Source organism: Genypterus blacodes, unplaced genomic scaffold, assembly GCF_046128005.1.
Source record: "Genypterus blacodes isolate CSIRO-AG114 ecotype Tasmania unplaced genomic scaffold, CSIRO-AGI_Gbla_v1 ptg000033l_1, whole genome shotgun sequence".
In the NCBI taxonomy this organism is placed as follows: domain Eukaryota; kingdom Metazoa; phylum Chordata; class Actinopteri; order Ophidiiformes; family Ophidiidae; genus Genypterus; species Genypterus blacodes.
The window spans coordinates 1,017,607-1,042,375 of NW_027466846.1; the positions used below are offsets into that span (position 1 = coordinate 1,017,607).

Below are 24,769 nucleotides of genomic sequence, written 5' to 3' on the forward strand. Positions count from 1 at the left end.
GCAAGGGTGGAAACCTGTGATCGAATGCATAAATCTGAATGAATGACTGAGCAAACAAGCAAACAAGCGCCTGGGGAAGAAAGACGAGCATCAAACAAGATAAAAGGCAGGAGTTGGTGGAGACAAAACAGAGCTAATAGGGAAGTGAACATTAATCAGATGGACAGAAACACGACGCGGATGTGATGCTACCATTGCTGTGAGTTTGATAGATGTGTATGTAAGGCAACTGTTTGTTAGAATGTTTGACAACTTGATAAATCAAAGATATATCAGGGCTTAGTGTGTGTAGTGGCCTAAAACAACACAACTCCCTCCACTGGTTTACTTGCAAACCCGTATTCTACTTTTCCAGCCACTTGAACTTGTTTCTAATTAATTATTTGACCTACACACCAATCACAGTTTACCGTTCACTTCCTGGACATTGGAGGTTTCAATTGGGGGAAACTGGAGCAAGGCGGCTGCCAGTACCCAACAGAGTCGAGGCCTCGCCGGTATCAAAAGTGTCTAAAAAGATATTCTGGGGTGCAGTTTGCTGTCTCCCGGCCCTTTTGTAGCCGCAGACACTGGGAAATGAGAGCAACCGTGTTGGGGAAATGAAGGACCTCTTTTTTTTTTCAGAGCAACGGTGACTAATGGTGGAACGGAAGAGAATAGGTTTATGGGGAAGAGCCAGTTGAAACTGTCCCCCATGGTTAACTTGTGTCTCTCTCTCTCCACACACACACACACACACACACACACACACACACACACACACACACACACACACACACACACACACACACACACACACACACACACACACACACACACACACACACACACACACACACACACACACACACACACACACACACACACACGGATGACTGCGATGAATCTTTGCAGGCAAGTAGTCAGATGTCTGAGCTATAAATCATGAAAAGCACATACTGACATGCTAGAATGTGTGTGTATGTGCATCTGAACAGCTTCTGAGAATGCATCAAGGGCATATTTACTAGATTCCATGAGCTGCCACACAAAACCATAGTTACACACTTTTCAATCTCCGACTTGTCAGACTGCATCAGCAGCCCCATGACAAACAAGCGATTTCGGAGGGTTTATGCAGCTCATGAGATGACACGGTGCGGTGAATGCAGATGAGGGCTTCAGAGTCAACCAGCGAGACACAGAAACTTTCCGTTCTCTGTCACAGGTGGGGCGGTGTTCACATTAACCTACATGATCTTGTGTTGCAAAAGACGGGGAGCTGCTCCAGCGCGTTTGCCCCGTCCTCCCAGGTCAGGCAGGACCCTTGGGTGCTGTTCCAGAGGCACTGGATACCCGGCCAGGCCTGCCGACACGACTCCGGGCTGGTGAAGGCGGCGCAGTCGGCCGAGGTGTACGCAAGGACGTCGCTCAGCAGAAGGCTGTTGAAGCCCCCGAACACGTACATCGTGCTGTAAGCCAAGAGGGTAGAAAGCGCGCCAGAGAGAGAGAGAGAGAGGGAGAGACGTTACACCAGGCTCGGCAAATTTGAATCAACAGTGTGTATGAAGCAACAGGAAGGAGAGGTGAGACGAAGGTGAGAGGAAGGAAGGGATTTGTGAAAGAACTACGCAATTTGTGGTTGGCCATCTTCCCCAGATTTCTATCCTTTCTGCACACTGAAGCTTACTAGGATTCAACCCCATCATAAATCGGTTTAATCCCCTACAAGTGCTCCTTTCCTGGTCTGACCGCCCCCCACCCCCCCGGCCCCACCCCCTGCTTTGTGTGTGTGTGTGTGTGTGTGTGTGGATGTACAGTTTGGAGGCTGGGTGCAGGTCATCTCTGTGAACATGGTTCTGCACTGGCCTCTGTGCAGCTGCCGAGGTTACTCTGTGTGTGTGTGTGTGTGTGTGTGTGTGTGTGTGTGTGTGTGTGTGTGTGTGTGTGTGTGTGTGTGTGTGTAGTAGTTGCTGGGGAGGGCCGATGGTTAATTCGCAGCAAATCTGATCAAAAACTCCCTTCAGATCATGGAGGGCACACTTCACACGGCTCATTCTGGACAACCTGCTGAGCGCAAGGATCAGGAGGACGTGTAGCTGTCTTGCAGGGGGTCTCTGTCAGGTCAGACGTCACCCACAGTGCTAGCTGCATCATTTTTCAAGATGTGAGCCAGCATGGTGATGTAGAGGACAACACCTGAAGGACTCAGCAAGGGCATGGATACATGAAAAAAAAAGGACTAAATAAGATGTTTTCTGTAAGTAATCTGATGTGTGCTTGTAGCTTTTGGAAATAGATGAAAGATTTGATCAGACACTTTTAATCAGGAGCAGATGGAACATTTAACGCACTGCTGCTGGATGACCTAGTTTGTGGTTTACTACACTGAAAGCTTCTTGATACAGAAGCAACCTTTGGTTGTTAGGGAAATAAAATGCGGGTGAAAATAGGTTTAAACCAATTATATCAAAGATTCATTGAAAATCTGTTTAAAAAGTAGACTGTCAAAAATAGAAGCCTTAATGATGTTACACTGGAAGTGTGAGTCACTCTTCATCATCCTGTCACACTGACTTTTACTTTCCCAAAAGAACAGACAGGAGGAGAGGAAGCATCTAATTGTGAGGCATGAAACTTGGAGGAGTAAGTGAGTTTTTTCCCACATAAGATCAATTAAATATGAAAATAAAGGCTGATGTCATTGATAACCCACTGGGTCTCATTATGAAGTCTGGGATGAAAAAACATGGCTTTCACAAAATATCAAAAAAGCAGATAAAGTGTAGTGTGGTGACTCGTTTACAGCTTGAATTTGGACGAGGCTGCTTTTCTTTCTCACCAACACTATATTCTTCAGATTATTCTGATTGGAGAAAGGTTTAGTTTATCACAAATGTTGGGAATGAACTGGGGAAATGTCAGCGGACGACGCACACCATTTGTCAAAGAGCCACGTGTTTTTACGCAATATCAGTCTGCTGTGCGGCGAGATGACTTTCAAGGTGAATAATGCAGTAAGAAGAGAAAGAAGTATGAAAGACACAAACACGGTGCCCTGCCAAACCAGTCAGGCTAATGAGTTATCGGACAGATGGATTACTGGATGTGGGAGAGTTTGGTGCTTGTTGTGTACTGGTATGTGGCCTGTCAGGGCGAAATGATTAAATAAGCAGAAGGCTGAATAAATACACAGATGGTAAATGTTTGTGCGACACTGACCGCAATAAAAAACAAGCCGTGTCTCTCTGTGTGTGTGTGTGTGTGTGTGTGTGTGTTTATGAGGTTCTGCTGTCCTTTTATTGTGTCAGGTGTCAAGTCCCATGTGTTCATCATATTGAAGAGGTTATCTGGCCAAGAGTTATGGGTATATATTCAGATGATGCTGATGATGATGATGTCTACTAAAGCAACACGCCGCTGACTCTAGCAAATCAAAATACAAACTAAGCCGTTGATTAGCATTTGTTTGTCTAAATTGGAGCATTTGGGAGATATTTGGCATTCACGTACCGGCTCCACGGTCTGTTGAAATGGACCATTATGGGTCTGTGGAAAGTTTACTTTGACGCGAATATGTTCATCACTGCCTCAGAACGACCCTGAACGATTGTATTTTTTAACGGATTACTATGCTGTGGTAACATCCCGGTGTCTTCTCACGTTAGTTTGCAACTTGTACGATGACTAATAATGTGAAACCGCTCAGAGAATGTTGCGGACATGCAGGAAAAATAGCACCCGAAGAAACATTTCAAGAGGCATACAGCTAACACGGTTCTATTTGGGAACCCTTGTCTATCTTTTAATTGTGGTGTACATAACTGCCATTCTTTTAACGCTGTTGATGACCATAAGGGTCTGGTCAAAGGCCTGTCGACCTCATCAGCGACCTTTTCCCAGATGGAAATTCAAGGCAATGATACTAAGGATCATATCAGCAGCAAAAAAGAGCAACCAGTATAGTTAGTAATGCCTTCTCAGAAACAGTTGTAACAGTTGTACAGATACATCACAGCAAATAAAGCTTTATATCGCTGCTGTAAATCTTTAAATTGTCTCCTGTAGTGAACACGAGTCCACTCTGTTAGTGCGCGCTGGAAAACTCTGCATGTTGTCATAGTATCGTTGCACCAAAACGAATGTCTCTCATACACGCTGTGATTAAGGTAACAGATTTGTAAAGACGGAACGCACGCATGAGCAAACTCTTAATTGCTCCGGAGGCACGACAGCCAGGAGCCGGTGGATCCTGTTAATATTTGATGCGTTCTCCCTACAACAGGATGTTTAATTCAATACGGACGGGCTGTGTGTTGCACTGCTGGTGCTGCAGATAATGCTCGGCGATGAGTCATCTCTTCTGCTCGCTGCTCCCTCCTCATCACTATCTATTCATATAACAGTCTAATAAGGAAATGTCACGTATTGACGCACAAAAGGTTTTCAAGGTGGCGATATATTTTTCAGTAATGCCGTCTCCGCCCGCTGCACTTGGACATCAATACTTTCCTCTCCCGCTACTATGCTGGAATGCGTCAGGCTTTTGGTATGTTCGCTTTCAGATTGGAGCTCAGGATTACAGTAATAAAATCTGTCACAATTCACTGGCTCCCACATCTCTTTTGTGGGTAAATCAGAATCAAGGTTCTGCCAGCCGTACAAATGGAGGGTTTGGTCTGTGTGCAATCACACATTTGATTTTTCTAAAAGAATTGGCACATTTTGAAGAGTTTCACTTCCAAAGGTCAACTGTGGGAGGAAGCTGTGAAAGCTTTAACAACCTGGATTCTAAAGCACAGAGTTTTCTACATACATTTGCCAACTAAACACCAAAACCTATATATATATATATATATACATATATAAACTTAACTATATTTTCTTAACCTGAGCATGAGCGAATGTGAGTAACGCAACTTGAAAAATCTGAAACTCCTGAGATGGACATACAACCGCATCGCCGTAGTTACCGTCTCATAACCACCAACACTGGATGGTTTCCTGAGGTGATTTGGAGGTTGTTGAAGGTTCTTTCATGTTTGACTCGTCGAGATTACAATCATTGTGGAAAATTTCCGTGACATTTTCAAGGCTTTTGGAACAATCTGGAAAAATGTGTCTTCATTCAAGATTTTCACACTCAGATCTTCAACTTATAAAAAACCTTTCAATAGATTTGGTTTTAACTTCCTTCAACTCTAAAATCTTTTCTTCAATCTTCACCCTTTTACCAATGATTTGCAATTAGTTTGGCTGTAATTGCTTTCATGAGCTGGCAAGTAAAGATGACCTCTGATGGCAGATTGAGGTACCAAAACTGGACAAAAACTTTGCACTTGAAAACCAAACGCAATAAAGATGACCAACAAATATGGATCAGAGGTAGAGGTGACAGCACACACACACACACACACGTTCGGCTTTTCACAAACATTTTTCCGTCTGAAGTTCCTCCATTTATATTTGAAAACAGAGCTCTACTCTCAACGCTGTAACTCTTCTGACAGAACAGATTTTAGGAGAATCCATAATGTTAGACACCGATAACGGGCTTTGCTTCCTTGGGAGCAATAATTTTCAATCATCCGCCCCCCCCTCACCCCCCAAAGAAATGCTGCATTTCTCATTGTAGAAAACATTTTGCCACCCCCCCACCAGCCTGCCTGCCGAGTGTGTGCAGTGTGTGGAATGTTCCTACTGTCGTGTTCCCACTGCAGAAAGATGTGATCATGAATAAAACAAGGAGGAAAACTCCCATTAGAAATAACTGAGGAGCTGAAAAGTCCCACAGTATAAAAGATAAAGTATTAAAGAAAAATTACGTCCCAGCCCACATTAAAAACAAATGCAGTTATATTTGGGCAATTTCACTTTAAACATATATAATTTAGCATTGGTGGCCCCGGTGGAAATGTAAACACGGTGTTAGTACCTTTTCATCTATAATAAGAGCTCAAACAGGGCCGGGGTTTATATCCTAATGTTTGATCTGATCGGATCTTACTGCACTTGCTTAAACTTTTTACCTGTCGCTGAAGACCGCAGAGTGTCCAAAGCGGTTGACGTCGTGATGGAGGTCGGGTCTAGGCAGCACCGTCCACTCGTCACATGCTGGAATAGACAAAGGAGACAGACAGACAGAGGTCAAAGTCTCCCCGTGTTAAATCATACACGTCTTCCACCCTGCTGCCGGTTGTTAGTCACCCGTTTCACGGCGTCCAACCCCTGTGGCAACGTGTCAGTCTGCTCACAGAGGCCCAGACCACTGAAATGTGAAAAGGCACATGTGTGTATGTGTGTATGTGTGTGTATGTGAGAGGGAGAGAGAATCAAACTCCATCACAGACAGGCCAGGACAATGTGATCAGTGCTAAACACATGCCAGCCGTCTCAAAAACCAGTCCCAAATGATGCCATTCCATTTTTAGCGAGGCCGTGCAAAAACAGAGCTTTTACTCATTCACCCAGGTCGACATTGAATAATGCAGACAAAACATAAACTTTACATAAGGAAGTCAACCGTCACATTTACTTCAATCACTTCAGACCTAATTGTCCAGAGAGCAGCGTCATCTTCTGCTGTTCTGTAAACCACATGCTAGGTCGCGTCAATGTGTGACCGGCAGATGACCCGAGACTAAGTTACTATGGTGACACATAGACACCAGGGGTTTGCTGAGGCCTTGATCTTGATCCTTATCCACATATAGCTCCTTGAACTATAAATTGTTAATAGCACATTTGAATAAATTTTTCATCGGAATAAGAGCAATTTTTGAAATGTCCTCATTTTCTGTGCTTTCTGCGTCAATTTGTTTTTCTGTGGCTTTTCCGGAGCTGGGAAACACAATCTCTATATTTTGCAAGAATGTTCTGGGATTTCCATTTCTGCATACAGTATCACTGTACATCCACCACTCTACACGGGGAAATACTGCACTTCTTACTTTATTTTTCAACATTTCAATCTGAGGATTTGTGCAATGAAAGTTGACAACAAGCAGGACCCTAAGCTATGTAGTCATCATCCAATCTGCCAGCAGGGCCCTACTAATGGTTCCAAAATTGCCACTAAGGACTAAAGGTGACTCGGCTGTGGAGCTCTCTGCCTGGAGATCTCAGGCGGGCAAACTCAGTGTGTTCATTCAAATCTCTTCTGCAGACTCACTTGTTTCACGTGGCTTTTTCCTAAATGTCGCGATTTATTGTGGTTATTAATTTTCTGTTCTTTATCTGTTTTATGTTGCCGTTGCCTGTTTTTTAAGTCCTTTTATATAGAGCACTTTGTTTTGATAGGTGCTATATAAATACAGTTGCTATTAGTATTGGGTTAACGACCCCAGGATTTCATCATGACTCCCTCATGATTGTTCACTGTCAAATAAGCAACAGCACAAAGCCACACACTTAACCATTCCGAAGAATTAAGATTTGGAGCAAATTATAATTGTTTTCTATAACTGTCCTAAAGTGGAGATACAAGGTTGTTCATATGTTTGGATTGGATTTGTGGTTATCCATATTGATGCATTAATCCAGGTACATATTAATAGAATGAACAATATAACAAGGAGTGCCTCTTAATCCAGCAAGTATCAAGACTTTTAATCCTGAAGGTCTACTTTTCTATTTCTATTGCAATATTAATAGTTGTACTGACAGGATTTGAATATGGCCTCTAACACTGGTGATGGACCTGCAGGGTTCAGGATGTTCTTCCATTCCATCGTGCGCAGACAGACTCAAACTCTGTGTGACACTGAGCAGACCTAAGCAGGCACAGAGCCTGACTGTGTGAATATGGTGATGGAATGCCTCAGCTTTGTTTTTAAATGGAAACCCTAATAGGCTTTGACAGTGTACACACCTACCGTGAGTAAGCACTTTCGTAAACACAACGTAAGCCAAAAACACCAGTGTGAGCCTGAAAGTCAAAGACGCTGTAATACAACGGTGACTGCACTACATCACCGTCATCCGCTACAATGCGGCGCGAGTCAACGCGCTTTCTCCCAGAGGAGAGAGGCGAGGGAGGCGAGAGCTGCCAGAGCGCTGCAAACGCGGGTAGACGGTGCCCTCTGGTGTCCGTCACAGGCAGCACATGTGGTGTGGAGAGGAGATTTATCACCGTGCCATCATCCACCAATGTCAGGACAGCGGACGGCCCCTAAATCCTGTGCTCTAATTGAGTTCAGCTTGTTAAGGAGAGGCAATTAGTCCTTAGAGCGGCAGCCATCTCAACAGCAATTACCAGACAATTACAGAGCTGATGGTACGCCACTGTCCCCGCAGCTGTTCGGCTCTGGGGGGCGGAGAAGGGGTAAGGGGGGGAAAGACTTCACGGTCCAATTATCAAATGAGAGGGAGGACGGGCAGTGGCGTGGCGGAGACGGGGGTCAAGCTGGGCAGAGGAAAAACTTTTTTTTTTGTTTTAACTCCTCAAGTTAACTCCCTGCTGAAAGCATCCTTTGTTTCCGTGGCGATCAATTAGGGTTACTCTCATTCTGCCAATCAGGGAGGGTATACGGTTACAGTGGATGCGTAAATGGGACACTGTGCAGAGAGTTTAATTAATGTGACTAAACTGCGTGTGCTGCTGTGCTGGTGTTACTATCTCGTCTTCTGACTCCTGATGAGCTTTCAGGCAGAAAAGAAAAGAAAGAGACCCAAGTCGGAAATGAAACACTCCAATCACGCAATTGTCGCGAAGCGCTCGAGCAGGAGGATGGGGTCCTTGAGTCTGAGGGATGGTAATTTTGCCCGTCTGCCAATCACCTGGTAACGACACAGAGAAACAGAACATCCCAGGGCTATTTGTGGCCTGCAGGGAATACATCCTCTCATCCAGACGAGACTCCAGCCTCGCATTAATGAGGAACTTACCACAGCGCTGCACGACGAGGCGTGTGCAATTTTCAGCAACGTTTGCAGGCGACAAACAGCACGAGAATGCCAGCATGGTGTCTGATAGCGCTGTGCTAACGTCTATCCAGACATATCTAAGTAGCGGCAGCGGTTTTAATTAGCAGCTTTAATTGATAGCAATCAACTAAACGATCTTCATATTTAATGAGAGACAGAAACTATTATCCATCGGAAAAATAGCAGCTCGATCATGCTCTATTTTCTCTGCATAACCCAACAACTGGCAGGCAAACATTTAAAAGTCAAACACTGCCCCCTGCAGGCCTGAAAGGGCACCATTTCAAAGTCTGCAACGCTTTAATGTGCACAAATTCACAGTTCCTTCCTGCTCTATTTGGCCGTAACACCACAATGCACACTGAATGACAACATTTTTTGCCGTGCTTGAAGCCCCTCCTCCCTGAAAAGCCTGCTTGGTTGTGATTGCTGCATAAGCTGTGTGGCCCTGATATGTGATTTGATTTGCTTATCTCTCTATGCTGCTTACCGCATGTGTGTGTTACTCACCTCACCTCCGCTCTGGTTTGGTTTGGCTCACATTTGTTTTTGGTTCTGTTATTGAAACGAGTGTGCTGTTTAGTTTAGGGGGGTTAGGGCAAATAAAATGTCTTATTTAACTGAAAACTATGCATTTGCGTATAATTTTGGACCATCAGCACTGCCGCATTTGTGACATACGCAGACTTTGATTGACTTTAAACCCACTGTCTTTTACACACTGGTGTGTTTCTGACAGTCACACACAGATATCTTTTTTGCCGAAACAAGATACAGACGTGCTTGCATGATAGAAGGGGGTTGGTTGAGGGGATTGAGCAGTATTGGAGGTTTTGCTGGATGTTTTGATGTTTTTTTTGTTGTGGTCACGTCTGCAATCTATATGAATTGACTCTGTTCTCCACTATAAGTAAACTTCAAACTTTTCAGAGCCGGGAGAAGAGTCAAAGATAGATTTTGGATGCAGCATCACTTTGAGCAGTTTGATTATGACCAATTCAGCAGTAAAACTTTAGCAGTAAAAACAGAGGCAGGGTGATTCAAGTCACTAGTCTGCCTGAAGACCAAACCCGAGTCCTCACATGAGAATGGTGAGTTTACTGCTCACATAAATTAACTTTGTTCACTCAGGGCTTCCTTTAACAAATGCACATTTAAACAGAAATGGATTACAAGCAGAGGTTTTACAAGATGTCCCAGCAATTACCCACATGAGCCCATCTTTCTTTGCCACTCTGATGTGAATGCAAGCAGGAAGGTCTAGAACTCATCTGGAGGCTTTATCACAGCAGCGTATCTTACGGTATATTGATCAGTGACTTGATCAAACCTGTTTGGTGTAAGGATCAGCACCGCCTCTAGAGATTCACACAGAGAGCTTTGTCTTTTTTTTTTGGGTTAATGTCTAGAAATTGGACAGACTGCCTGACATCGCAGCAACCCGCCATCTTCCCAGCAGAGGGCGAGATTAATATGCACAGAAATGCGAGCTGGGAAAAGCAATGACGAATGACTTTCATGTACTTTAAAAGGCAAAATGTAAACGCTCCTTTTCCAGAGCACTGTGATGAATATGAATGGACTTGTATGGGCAAAATGTTGGCTGGTACAGTGAAAAGTGAAATCCAAAGTATTTCCAGAAAATATGATACAAACATTTTACTACATATGTGAAAAGGGGTTATTCTTGTGTTCACTGGAGTGGAACATTTGACCTCTTCTTGCTCCAGTGGAGCTGTTCAAAGGGCAATAACAAACTGCTGCAGATGTGCTGAGCGGCACCCAGGTGCGAATACGTGAATACAAAGCAGTGCTGAAAAAATAAAACTCCTCCTCACTACATGCTCAGTAAACCCTGGAGAGTCGGAGCGGAGGAAGGGCGGTCGTGCATTTCTACTCACCCAGACTGTAAGCCAGGAAGTCGGAGGAGAAGCATTTGGCTCCGTGGCTCATGGACGTGTCGTTGTGCGTGTTTCCTCCGAACACCAGCATGGTCCCGCTCACTATGACCGCTGTGTGGAGGTAGCGGAAAAAGCCGCTGTCCCTCAGAATGGTCCTGGACAAACACACAGTGATGGAGTGGAAGTTGAGGCCTCAGTTTGCGACTTCAGTGACGTTTGCACTGATAAGCACATTTTACATCACAAAAATAAGCCAAGGACATAGATAGTTTGACAGCACTTATTGCTTCGGAAGAGTATAATTTCAGCGTATTAATAATAATAATATTAATAAATTGCCATATTTCAGTATTCTCTTTGTTCCTTTAATAATTTGAAGTGGTATTTAGTCTCAGGTTGATTCCTGCTGTTTGAGTATTCTTTTTTTTGGAGTGTGGGTGTCTTGACCTACAACAGACCAGTAAGTATGTTGAAGGCCTAAATATTGTGTAACTTAGCCTTAGTTCTGGTCTGTGCAAGTGTATGGAATCACACACACGTGTAGTTGATTTGTGCCATAGGTGCGTAGAAATATTAAAATAGTATTCGGCCCTACATATTCTCTCTTTTGTACAAGAAAGGATGTTTTTTTCCTTCATCCACAAAATGTGGTGTTAATGCTTAAATGAAACAAAGAGGCACAAAAAAATATGAAGGAGGTCGCTGTAATGAAAGAATTGTCAGTGTGGTGATTGGTTAGATAAGCCGAGGAAGGAGAAGTCACCTGAGTTTCTACTGTGATGTAAATCATTGTCCATAATGTCCTGCGTTGATCCATTGTACTTCACACATTAGATCAATGTTCTACCTGTAGCAGTATGTGCGTATCGCTACGGCAATGCTGTCAGTCAACACTTGCATCAAGATCCAAACAATGAACCTCACCATTTCCTTTTGTCCACCTCAAACTTGTACAGGTCTCCGGCCAGGCCATACTTGTTGGCGCTGAAGGCCTTGTAACCTCCGTGGATGTAGATGGCTCTGGTGCCGGGGTCGAACACGCTGCTGTGACCGTAGCCTCCCTGGACCAGAGCTCCCTGTGTAGACACGATGCTCCAAGTGTTCATAGCTGGAGAGAAAGAAGGAAATATGCTAACTGAGCAACACAACATAGACGTGGACATCAACTTATCATAATGGATAACGAATGAGTGTGGCGCCTGCATGAGTGCACAGCAGGACATCTCAAAAAGGTATTGATGGATTTCAAAACTTGGTGGGTAGAATCAGGACTTGATTCAGGGAAGAACCACCTCGGCTTTGGTATTGGTCAGCTGATGGTGGCACTTGAATTACCACTGTTGTGTTTTTTGTCAACTTTGTCTCATTAATAACTTAATAAATTCCATCACTGAGAGATATTGGTCATAATTGGAGAACTACTTGGCCTTGGCAGAGGTATGCACTCTCAGTGTCTTCTTCTTGTCACTGTAAAAGATCTGTGTTGATTCGGCTAGCTAACTATTTCTGAGGCTATGGTTTGTGCTGGTGATGTATCAGGATGCATTATATTAAAGGTGTCTCTCATATTCTGACTTCATTTCCAGAAAGAGGAGGAGCAGCTTTTGGTGTGTTTGTTCACAATGCTGAGAAACACCTGTTGATACGAAGCAATGCAGTACAGATGACGTGAGAGCAAATGTTTGTTCTTGTAGTTATATATGCATTACAAATATGACAGCAGCATCACATTAACATCAGGTGTTATTGCCAACTTTTCAGCAATATTTGTTACAAAATGGGTTTTTAATTTCTTGCTTCATCACTGCAGTGAGACACTGTGGTTTCAGGGTAAATACTAAACTTTCCAATTAACTGCAGTGGAAAGAGAAGTCATCCTACTTCTCAAGCCAAATTGCCTTTGAAACATAGCAGGACGTTTCAATGAGGCTGGGTGGTCTGCCAGGGAAACAAACAAACTCACCAGCCAAAAACTAAACACACCAGTGTTCATTTCCTGCTGTTATAAAGTGATATTTCAGGCATTCATGCCTACACAGATTAAGTCACAAGGAGTACATAGTCTTGCTCAAAGGCTTGTGGGCACACTGACTAAATGCTCTACAGTACCAGCAACTTACCAATGTTGTATTCCTGGACCTGGCTGATGTAACCGTACAGAGGACAGTGTCCAAACAGAACCAGCATGATGGGACTGTCCCCCTCCTGGACCGGGGGCACAATGTGGGCAGAGTGTCCCACCACGGCGTCCTGATCCTTGACCCGAGGGTTCAGGAGGACCCAGGTCTGGTTCGCAATGTGGAACACCCACAGCTGGCTGGAAACGTTCCCCGTGGAGTCGATCTTCCCTCCGTACATGTAGATCTTCCCCTGGAGAAAACAGGAAGGATGGGCAAGAAGAAAGTTGCAGTTATTAATAATTAACAATTTCATAAAGTTGGAGGAAGCATTAGGAACTTTACCAAACTTGATATGTTACAGTCTGACTTCTAGATTTGCAAAAACTGTAAGTTTGTACTTCTTTCTTTTGAATAAAGGCAGGAGGTGCAGTATCTGAGTCAGCCTCTCAGGAGGGGACATTAATATTACATCAGGGTTGTCACCATATTAAAATTTCAAACGTCGTCACACTTCAATACTTCCACACGGTTTGGACAAAACACATAAATCTGTTTACCTGTTTTTTAAGAACGCTAAAGTTCCTAAATTTTTTACAATTAAAATTCTTTTGAAGCACAGCTTTTCTTCAATAAGATGCAAAACAACCCGTAACCATTAACATTTACTGCTCTACTTTAATAAAGACATTCTATCATACATAATCACACATTCCTATGTCAATAAAACACATTTAGTACAAGAAAAATGGTATCTTTTGAAAACTATAACTGTATAAATTCTGTGATCAGTTAAAGGTATAGATAGGAAAGCATGTTTTTATGTGGGCTATCAAATTCAAGGGACTGGCTGGTATCATTAAAAAAAAGTCAGTTTCCACTACTTAAACACTTTGATACTGTGACAATGTGAGCAGGTAAAGCGTTGTTGATGCAGAGGAGGCAGAGCTGATCCTTCTGTATTAAAAGGACAGTTTGTTTTGAAAGTTGATCTCCAATGAGTCCTGTCTCTAATGCGTCAACACTGATTTGATTTCAGATTTGTCTCATCAGCGCCATTTGGCTCATGGAACAAATCTATAAACAGTAATGCAATTTGTGCTTCAGACACAGACACTCACTGCAGCACAACAACAGATCTCTCAAAGCACAGAAGAGAGACTGCGTCTTCCTCTCTCTGAATCCCCCTGCTCCTGATTTATTATTCCTTCAGCGGGTTTCTACAGAGGCCGCTTCATCACATTACTGCAGCACAACACAACACCAAAGATTAATTTATTAGTTCCAACGAACAACAAAACTCCAGTGAGCCCTAAGCGATTTCTTCATTAAATACTCATGGAGTGTGGTCTGATATTCAACAAAGTCACAATAGAAAAAAAAACAACCTGCTATGAATGATGAAGGGATATGCTTGATAAAAAGCATCGAGGAGTACTATTACACTTTGTGTCATTAGTTTGGGCGATTGAGAATCTGATCAGCAGTCGACGCAGAAATGAATAAAGAAATTGATTTTGCATATTGATTTCTCTGTAATCTGCTGACATACCTCATGCAGAGCCAGTGAGTGTCCGTATCGCGGTGCGACGGTGTTGACGGAGGGCTCCAGGGTCAGCCAGCTCCTGCTGCTGAGGTTATACCTACAGAAAGAGACGGGGCGAGATCAGACATGTGGTGACCATGACAACACAGGCTCATTCATACAGGATGGTTTCTGGCTGCAAATAAACGCTGATCTTATTCCTTGGATGGTCTCAAATGATAACATGTGGACAGAGGAGTAGATATTGTGATAAAATGGGAGTAGTTACTGGCATTACTGCGCTCAGTCAGAGTACAGAAAGCCAGACATGTAACTTTCTGTTCATAAATGGTGCAGAACCCTTATCGCTTCTTTTTTATGTCAGTAAAGGAACTAGCTGCTGTGGTACAATATGTGACATAATCGGTACAAAAGATAGACGCAAGAGATTTATAGGCATCCATACAATAAGACTATATATACAGTAAGGTAAGAAGAAGAATGAACTGTGTGAGAAAAAAAACTGCAGACATAACAGATTTCTATCAGACTAAATAAGAAAGATATAATGCAAAGCTACCGTGCCTACTAATTATCACTTTGTATTTATCATGTCCTACATTTGCCTGAAGGTGTAGTTGACAAGTGCGTACATGCCTGAAAGCCACAGGAAGTCAAGTGAAAATGAAAACCTGAGGGGAAAACCCAGATTGTCTCCTGAACAGCACTTTTTTTTCGCAGTTACCTCTTGCTGCCACTTGGTGCCGCCACTGTGCTTACATTGGCGCACACGCGTAGACGAAACAAGGCGGTTATGTTATTCCTATGTCATCCTGTTATTGGAAACACTGAAAGGCCAACACCACACACAGGCATACACTCACACACGCACGGATGCACACACAAACACACATACATACATACACACACACACACCAAAGCCTGTGGTACCAGATCCAAGAACCAGGTAGTGTCCCAACCTCAAACAAATTTGAACCTTTGTAAACCTTAGTAAATCTATCTAAGACATAACTTTTTGGTATGGGACCATAAACTTTGTTTCAGAAACTACCTCCATGAACTCAAAGGCAAATACTCAGGGGTGGACATAACTTTTACGTTCAGACCTAAAATTAATAACAGTGGAGGATTTGAGTGAGTGTGTGAGTGTCTGTGGGCCTGTAAAGCTTAGGGAGACATGGTGGTGTATGTGACCTTGACCACTTCAGCCCAAATAACACTTTTAGTATCACTGTTTGCATATTTCTTGTTTAAAAGAGCTCATCCTAATAAACAGCACTGTATATTTTTGTATCTCAGGACTGAAATTGTGGATTCCCATTATGATGTAAACAAGGAAATTGTACCAAAAGAAAAATGTTTGAAAAGATAACATGCTGTAGATTTACCAGTCTGCAACCCCATCAAAACCAAAACACCAGCCGAGGGAATAATTGTGACTTTCCTGGGTGGAGTTCCGGATAAGTAGCATCAGCCTGTAATTTTACGACTTTAAATTACACCGTCCTCTTCCTCCTCAGCATAAATGAAGTCATGTCTTGTACCTGACAGTGCTGTCAGCCAAGCACTATTGTCATTGCAGACAAGCCAGTCAAAACTATTTAATTTCTCGTGACAAAGACACTGCATGTGAAAAGGGGCGTTGTGTCGCATAGCAACAGCAGGAGTCATGACTGGCAGTATTGCGTCTGACACAACAGCAGCTAAAATGAACTTACGCTTTGACCATGTGGTAGTTGGAGGCGTTGAAGACGTAGCCTCCGATGACCCACATGACTCCTCGGTCCACCGCGGCCTTGTGGGCGGCCCTGGCCAGTCCGGCCTGGGTGTAATCCTCGCGGCCCCAGAAGGAAGAGTTGGCAGGCACAGAGATGGCACAGTCCGGACCTGAGCGGGGGAAAAGGAGACCGCAACATGAGCAAATAATGCAATATGATCAATGTTAAGTTGAAAATAACTGGATGGTCATAGACAGATACAGAGAGGGTTTATATCTAAGAGGAGAGGAAGAGGAGAGAGAGCAAACCCCTGCCACACTCAAACATTCCTCTATGACATCCAAACCATAACACCTAAAACGTCTGCAAACAGACACAACCACACACACACACACACTTAAACACAGGCAAAAACATCTGAAAACTCTTGAAACAAGAACTTGAGAGCTACAAAATGTGTCAATCCATTTGTGATAATGCAGCATCGGCTGAAAATAGACCATCAATGTACTGGTCTATCTCTAGCATCTCTAGCTGAGGTCAACGCCCTTCCTTCTTTTTCACAGAGACAAAACAAAATGAATTTATATAAAGCCTGCAGCAAACTCTACATTAATGGATTACGTTTTTCAGACATGCAATTAGTTTACTTTAATGACCTGGAGCTAAGCAGAGTGTACAAGAGTCTGAGTCCATCTGCTCTCTGCCACCTGACTGACAAGGTCATCATTGATTTCATTCCCAAAATCCCCTATTGCCTTTATGAAGGGAACATGCGGTTGAAAGGGCAGAGAGGTTAAAGATGCACTTAAAAGCCTGATTCACCGGCTTGGAAGAGATCGGAATGTGTGCAAAGCGCAAGCTGCAAAGTCACGCCACATGACAAACTAATCAGTTGCTGTATTTATTATGTATTATGTCCTCACTCATTTGAGTGGAGTGACTTTCCCATATCAGGACAACAACAATAACCCCAGCATAAACCGGAATCTTTCCTGAATGGCAGGAAGGGATTCTGGGGGAGACTGAGAACAAGCTCGCAAGTCAGAAATAGAAGGATTGGCTCTGTCCTGATGGCTGCGCCGTCTCTCCAGTGACGCAGTTTGGACCGACGGTTGACAGTCTTGTGCGTAGACACTTAACTCACCAGCATAAGATGTTAAGTGAGTTTATCGAACAGTTTGTGGTATTTCTGTGGCCTCTATCAGCAGACTATATGAGGAACAAAGCACAGGATGTTATCCACCGAGGGGGGGGCGGGCGGGGGGGGCTCCTTATTAGCTATTAGTAACACAATGCAGAGGTGATCATGTGACAGGAAAGGAAGCAATGAAATTCACTGGGCCGATCAAGGTCACTTTACTCACCCGGGCCCTTTTTTGTTTCGTGGCTGGAAAAAAAAGGAGTCTCTGGCGAGTAATAATCCACAATCTGACTCTACCACACAAACAAAATCACCTCAGCGGCATTTCTATAAAGAAAACAAACGCGGCCTCGGCCTCTCGTAAAAACCTAATTTGTCCAAGGCCGTGTGTGTGTGTGTGTGTGAGAGAGGGAGATTAAATGCGAGGTCGGCTGGACTAGAACTAAACGGGCGTCTGTCGAAGCTTTTGGGCTGGTGGGGGAAGAAAATGACTTCATTCTGAAGCTGGCAGAGGCGAGGACACCAAGTGTGCTATTCCTCCACTGAAACGCCATGGCAGGCTCATAAAAAGCTGAGATAACAGCAGTCCGTTTCTCAGCTCCCTCAGCCTTGGTAATTAGACCACGAGCACACTGAGCTGCTAATATAACTGCAGTTAAATGAAGTCATTTTCTCTGCTTGTGTAAAGCTGCACGGTGGAGCCATTTAAGAACTAGCAGAGCAGTTCGGGAACCCCCGGACCGTTTCATCTTGAAAAGCATACAGTGTGTGTCAGGTCATTACCAAATGACAAAGTCTCTGTTTTAATGACTCAACCCAAAAACGTTGAGGAAGCTGATTCTGCATTTAGGCAGCAGGATCAGGATGGGCCTGCTTCCTGTTTGCTGCAGTCTGTGATGCTGTTGTTGCACCTGCGTGACATTTTACACCATCAGGTTCCCTAAGGCAGGTGTTTGTGTGAGACAAGTCCACTTCAAAGGCCACACATTACACATTTACTCTGAAAAGATCAAGGTCAAACAACAACAACACACTAATGCACTTATACGCTCCCTTATAGGCTCCCTTGCTGTGGCACCACTGTGCACACTGAGAGAAACAGGTACCTTTAGGTTAGGAATGAATCAAAATGAAGCTTTCAGAGTAGTTCTACGATGCTGTGTTCGTCTTAGTGCGTCTTCATTTCTATGGACTTTAACCTTTGTCAATGTTTAACACACACACACACACACACACACACACACACACACACACACTGCTAAATTAGACTATAAAGAAAGTAAGACAGTATGGATCTTGTGGGGAACATTCTGTGGTGTGTAAGCATATTTCTTAGAAAAATATAATGGCAAATACCCCTGGCAGGTAAATTCATAGGTGCTAAATTACAAACTTGGCACGAATGGCAGTAGAATGTTTCTTTTAGACATGGAGAAGGCTTTGGCATGTGTGAGCACGTCGAGGTCCAACACCATAACCTTATTATTCCAACAAGCAGAGGCCACCGCGGCTACGGGGTCCGACCACGGACAGGGACGCTTCACCAACCTTGCCATCCAGTTTTGCAGATGCAGGTCTTGGCCTGGCACTGGCCTCGCTCTGGGGAACCGCAGTCGCCCAGGCAGTATGGGACGTCACAGGCGTCACCTTTCCAGTTATCCATGCACTCGCAGTAGGCGGAGGCGGTGGAGTTCCCCGCGCGGCACTCGCCCCGACCGGTGCAGTTGTTGGGACATGTATTCACCCTGTGGAGGGAGGGAGGGAGGGAGGGAGGGAGAAGCAGAGAGAGAGGTTAAATTCATCTTCTACTTAAAAATGATAGTATGAATAATGAAAAGAAAAGATTTGAATTACATTTGCTTTTGTGCACAACGCGCTTCAGTTGTCTCAAGGCCTAAAAGTATAAAATATGCAACCTTTACCCTTCAGTTCAGAAACTAAAACGCTCTGTTATTTGCATTTTTCTCCCTCGTTATTCAGTGAAACGCAGCACTCGTCTCCTCAAACGGGCCTCGTGCACTGACACGGCTCAGTGGGGTCAACATGCTCACATTGCCATTGTGATGATCTGCCTTGATCTAAAAAGATTCAACAAAATCTGCACCATTATCTAACATGTGATTTAATAAATACAGTATAAGAACAAGGAGCAAACTTTCTTTTATTTCCAATGGGTTTTATCTTGCTGACAAATATGAAAAAGGATTGTTTGAACTTTTTTTTTTTATATTTCCTAAGCCAACAGGCGAATGTAAAGACAGACTGACTGTTATATAATGCAAAGACAAAACAAGGTCTCAAGTTCTCCACACCAAGAGGGAGGAGACAAAAGTGAGGACAGATCTTTTCAGCGATTGCCAAACTCCTGAAGACGAACATGTCTGGAAGCGACGCGTTGGCCCTGGTCGTCCTTTCATGTTCCACAGGCAGCCTGGCTGGTTTGCTGCTTGGGCTCCTCTCCTCTCACCGGCAGTGAAAGACTCGGGGGGCTGCCGGGGGGGGGGCTCCGCTTTCATCCGAGAGAGGCTGTGTTTCTCAGCCCAACTTCAATCCCATCGCTATGGTGACGGTCCCAATGAGTACTCGGGGGTTCATTGTGTTCTTTTGCAGATGTTGTGGGAGGGAGAGGGTGTGTGTGTGTGTAAGGTTGGATACACAGACTCCGCTTTGGCTGTCTCTTATACGCCAGAGAAAACATTTGACATTTTTTGGACACATGCTCACACCGTGTTTGATTTGTTCTGGCGGTTGGGGCCGACGGCTTGTTGCAACAATGTGTTTTCCGGAATGAACGGAGAAAGATTACATTTACAAATCGGGCTGCCGTCTGCATTCCCGGCTCTGTGAGGAGGGAGAATCTCAGAAAGCAGACGGGCTGTAATGAGGCTGTGATGAAGGTTCAAGGACACGGGTAGAGACAACAATATGAACTGATGAGAAAAGACACACCGCAAGAAATGTGAGCTATGCTCGGAGAGGAGATTAAGACGAACAAGCAAAATATGAAATATCCTGTAGCCAAACAGAAGCGAGCCATGAAAACACAGATGCCTGGATCCTCCATTTTACTTGCTGCTTCTCCAAGCATCACTAAAAAACAAGCTGAGCTGACACATTTTAGGTGTGCCGATGTCTCTCCCTCTTAGCTCTGGTGGTTTACTTAGGGAGACACTGACGTTTCGGCTCAGACGTTGTTGTTCATTTCCCTGTTGGCAATTTGGTTGTGGCAATTTAACATTACAAGATCAGGTCGTATGCTGCATTTAGAGGAACGGAGGGTTTCTATCAGACAGACACACTTGATCTCTTGGTCTTTGGAATCGAGTGACTGAAAGTGATGGAATCTGCAAAGCAGAGAGAGAGAGAGAGAGAGAGAGAGAGAGAGAGAGAGAGAGAGAGAGAGAAAGAGAAAGAGAGAGAGAGAGAGAGAGAGAGACTGACTTCATCCGGGAACAGAGGAGGTTACAAACAAAGATGGATCCCGCATTCCACATGTGCTTAGCACTGTTAAACCTGGTCAATATTTGTCAGTATTTCCATCTGGTTTTACCTGTTGGATGTTGACTGGGCAAACTAATTATATTGATAACAATGAACTGAACTCTATGTGTGTCATGTGGGGCATATTTGAAGCCAAAACAAACAGGGAGACAGCTTGGCCATGGGGCTTGTGACAAGGAGTGTGACTTCTTGGACAGGTACGGAACATTTTCCAGCCTCACACAAACGCTCGCCACAGTCAACCTGAGGGTGTAAAACGGCACAAGGGTGCGAAAAAACACGACAGGCTGCAGCAACCGAAGCGCCGTCAACCAGCCGTGCCGACGCAGAGGCTGAGTCATGCAGAAAGTGATCGGTTTGCGTGTGTCATCATGTGTAGAGGACGAGTGGGAAGCAGCCCATCACCATCATCATCATCATAAATAAATCTCAACAGCAAAAGGTTCTGACTTCAGGCCCCCAAGCATCAAAACGCAGGATTTGTTAGTTAGGAGGTATTTTGATCCACACTATGAATGCATACGTGGCTCCTGTTGCTTTTCCCCTGTGTAATAGTAGTAAGATGCCGTTTTCATCCAGTGTGCACCGCAGTGTGGCAGCAGGAGAGGGTAGAACTGGACAGATTAGTTTCTTTATTTTGCTAAAAGGGTTCAAAAAAGACCCCATAACACCAAACACACAATAATAACCTGATTTCCAGGCTCGTCTCACCTGTAGGATATGTTGAAGCCGGTCAGGTTGTAGGCGGCGTCACTGAAGAAGTGCAGCAGGGCGTAGCCAGACTGGGAAACCACCTCAGGAACGGTTTCATTCCCGTAACGCTCGGGAACAATCAAGCCACTGGTTCACAAAAGGGCGACACAAAACGTAACATTCAACTCATCATACAAGTAAAAGGAAAGGACTGCTATTAGTAATGATAGTTTCCCCTGACGTCCCGCGCTCCAATCCGCACCCATGGTCACCCGCGTATGTACCTGAAGGCAGCGAGCAGGGGGGCGTAGATGGAGTCCCCGTCGTACACGTACAGGTGGTCCCAGCTGCACTCGGTGGCAAAGTGGTTGAAGCGTAATCGGAGTACGGTGTTGGGCCTGCGGAGCGCGAGGGAAGATTGGGAGTTTAGAAATGTAGGAGGCACAGCTCAGGTTTGTCCACTTGAAAATATAAACGTATTCATTTGTATAACACGACAAGAAGAAAGTGAATTTAGAGTGATAGGGAGAAAGAAACAGACAAAGATGTCGGATATAAATTGCATAATCACCTTGATACAAATTGCCTTAAACGTTCATACATGATCTAGTTTTTAAACTTTATTTCATTATCCTTCCGACTTCTGTTTGTTATACAGTATGAGCCCCAACACATGAATTATCTAACCACCGAGAAAAGCCAAGAAACATTGCAGACATTCCTGAACCGGTCTTGTTTTTTAATTTGGCTTTGGAATGAATTCATTGAAGAAGAGAAACAGAAAGCCATTTAGTGCCTCCACCCTACGTTTCCACACAGACGGACGGATGTGATGAACCCTTATTTTCCTTCGCCGTCCAACATTGCGGCGGAATATTTTGGGACTGGCAGCAGCCTGGAGGTCAGATTAGAAACGAGCCTGTGACCGTTAAACTTAACCCTCTGATGTTGGCTGCCACATGGATCCTACGATGATTAGAGGTCCAGAGATCTTGACACCGTTGGTCGTCTTATTATTTTGTCATCTTTTACCCCAAACAACAACGGTAATAAGTTGAACTGTCATTATCCTATGTTGAAAATCGATCGATTGACTATTGATTTCCGTTACTGATCGAGTGGTTGGGTATTCAGAGTGTGTGTGTGTGTCCATCAGAGTTTGTTTCTCGACGTAAGAAGGACAACAAGGAGAAGGGAAAGCTACAAATCCCAGATTGCAACTACTAATACTCTTAATAAATCAGCATGAACCGTAATTGGTGCTTTGTCACTTTAAGATGCGGTCGTGATTTTTGTTTATAATCGAGTGGTCGATTAAAATTGATTAATGGTGTCAGACCGAGTCGCCTCTTTGCCAAGTTAAACACGGTGGAGTTTGATGCGTTTCCCCGTGCGTCGCTGGCTACGTGCCCAACGCCTCTCGCCTGAGGTCAGCAGTCCGTTTCAGGCTGGAGCTGCGTTGATAAGTGGTCCGTTTCTAATCTCGCTTACATGCGGAATACTCGAGCGTCATCGATTTGTCTCCCTGAAATGCTCTGAAAAGTGAAAATGCCCGTATTTCAGTCTTCGCAGCCACCTAATTATTTCTCGCCGACCGACTCATCTTCGATTTTGTTCCTGTGTGGGAGTTTTTCCGTCTTCTCCGTGGCCAGAACAGCTCACATATGCTCCACAAAACCTTTACAAAAAAGGTTAGGAAAACACTCCCGCAGAGCTGTCAGTACACAATGTGTGTGTGCGAACGGGCGAGAAGCCATATTTACGCCACACATGCAACACATTTGGCTGGATTTATATCTGGTGCTTATGCAGTCAGACATATTTTCCCTCTTTTAATGTCTTCTTGTCATTTTGATGCATAAAGTGCACGTGTCTCTACATTCACCCCCCTCTTTAAGAGCGAGTGGCGACGGCGTATGAGCCTCCCATTACTGTGTCGTAAAAAATGCTGGATGACAGGGCGGTCCGGTGATTAGAGAGGCAATCTGGCAGCGGGAAGGACAAAGTTTTAGAACCCCGTGTCACTTGTCCGACAAACCCTCCTGAGCCCACGACGCCGTCGCTCCTGATAAATCCTCCTGAGCGAGTGTGTCGGCTGAAGGCTTGAAATGTAAATGTAATCAAGCACGTTATGGTTCGGATAAGCCGGCGGTCACGGGAATTGAAGGGCCGTCCCGCTGAATCGATACTCCGAGCGGGTTCTGCTGACTGAAAACAACAGCGAAAAGGAGCAGTGGATTTCTAACCGCCGCGTTTCTATTTACTCACTCCATCTGTAAATTCATATTGCTGAAGTTTCTGTGATAGACTGCGGTGTGCTTGTGTACAGAGGAATCATTGCGAAACCCCCTTTTGGAAGAATGGAGGAGCCTTCACAATCCAGCTTCCGAATGTCTGGAGGTGTAGGCATCTTTCTTTCTCCAATTTCCTTAATGGCAGAAGTCGATTTAATGGATGAAATATATGGCCACAGACTTGGGCCTCCAGGCGTGTGGGCTTTGTCCTAATGCGCGGGGACGCAGAGGCCTGGGCCGCAGCAGGAAATCAGTCAAGATTACTATAAACACTGTACCCAGCGCCTTTTTTAAAGAATCCTGGAGCAGCACCCCACTTTAATCAGGCTTGAAAGTCTCTTATTAAAAAAATGCTGCTACTACATTTGTTAGATAATCCACCTTTGCCCCGTACGGTTCCAAATGTTGTCGGAGTGGATGCGCGGCTCAAGGATTTATTGAGCTAGTTAAGCAACCTGGTGTCAGATTTCGAAGTCAGCACACTTCAGGGAAAGACCTCTGGAGACCTCCTGCCAGGATTTATAAGGAGCAGCCCTAATCACTGCGAAATCCCGTACTGATCTACCCCTCATCCTTGTCGTCCCCGTCCCCCCCCGGGCATCGCGTCTTCTTGCCGGTACAGATCAACTTACTGTCCTTCGATCAGCCAGGTGCACTTGGTCTTGTACTTGTAGTTCCCTGGGCCGTCGGTCAGGTATCCGGAGGGTCCCGTCAGCCTGAGAAGGAGGAGGAAAACAAAAGGAGAGTCAAGGTTACGCGTCAGGATTGAGAGAGTTTTTCCCTTCCAAAAGTTCCATAATGGGAATACGTTGTTCTCTGTTCTGAGGCGGAGGAAGGACAAACGGCATCGTCCAATCTCCCAAATCACAACAAGACGATACGGGAGTTAGAGCCTTTATGCGACAGTTCTGGAAACGTGTTCCGTCTGACAGGTTTTCGCTTCTGAATGCA

General features: G+C 44.5%; 1 protein-coding gene across 2 annotated transcripts in view; it reads right to left on the minus strand.

Annotated features, from left to right (window-relative positions):
* atrn (attractin) overlaps positions 1–24,769 on the minus strand; it is a 111,497-nt gene that overhangs the window by 75,877 nt on the left and 10,851 nt on the right. For both annotated transcript variants that reach the window (XM_076146640.1, XM_076146639.1), the window contains exons 2-12: positions 24,451–24,534; positions 21,809–21,922; positions 21,543–21,671; positions 18,879–19,075; positions 16,187–16,355; positions 14,475–14,565; positions 12,926–13,175; positions 11,730–11,913; positions 10,806–10,960; positions 6,009–6,093; positions 1,234–1,451 (exon numbers count right to left, since the gene is read on the minus strand). In XM_076146640.1, coding sequence (XP_076002755.1) covers positions 1,234–1,451; positions 6,009–6,093; positions 10,806–10,960; positions 11,730–11,913; positions 12,926–13,175; positions 14,475–14,565; positions 16,187–16,355; positions 18,879–19,075; positions 21,543–21,671; positions 21,809–21,922; positions 24,451–24,534 — 1,676 coding nt within the window. The remainder of the gene's footprint in view (positions 1–1,233; positions 1,452–6,008; positions 6,094–10,805; positions 10,961–11,729; positions 11,914–12,925; positions 13,176–14,474; positions 14,566–16,186; positions 16,356–18,878; positions 19,076–21,542; positions 21,672–21,808; positions 21,923–24,450; positions 24,535–24,769) is intronic.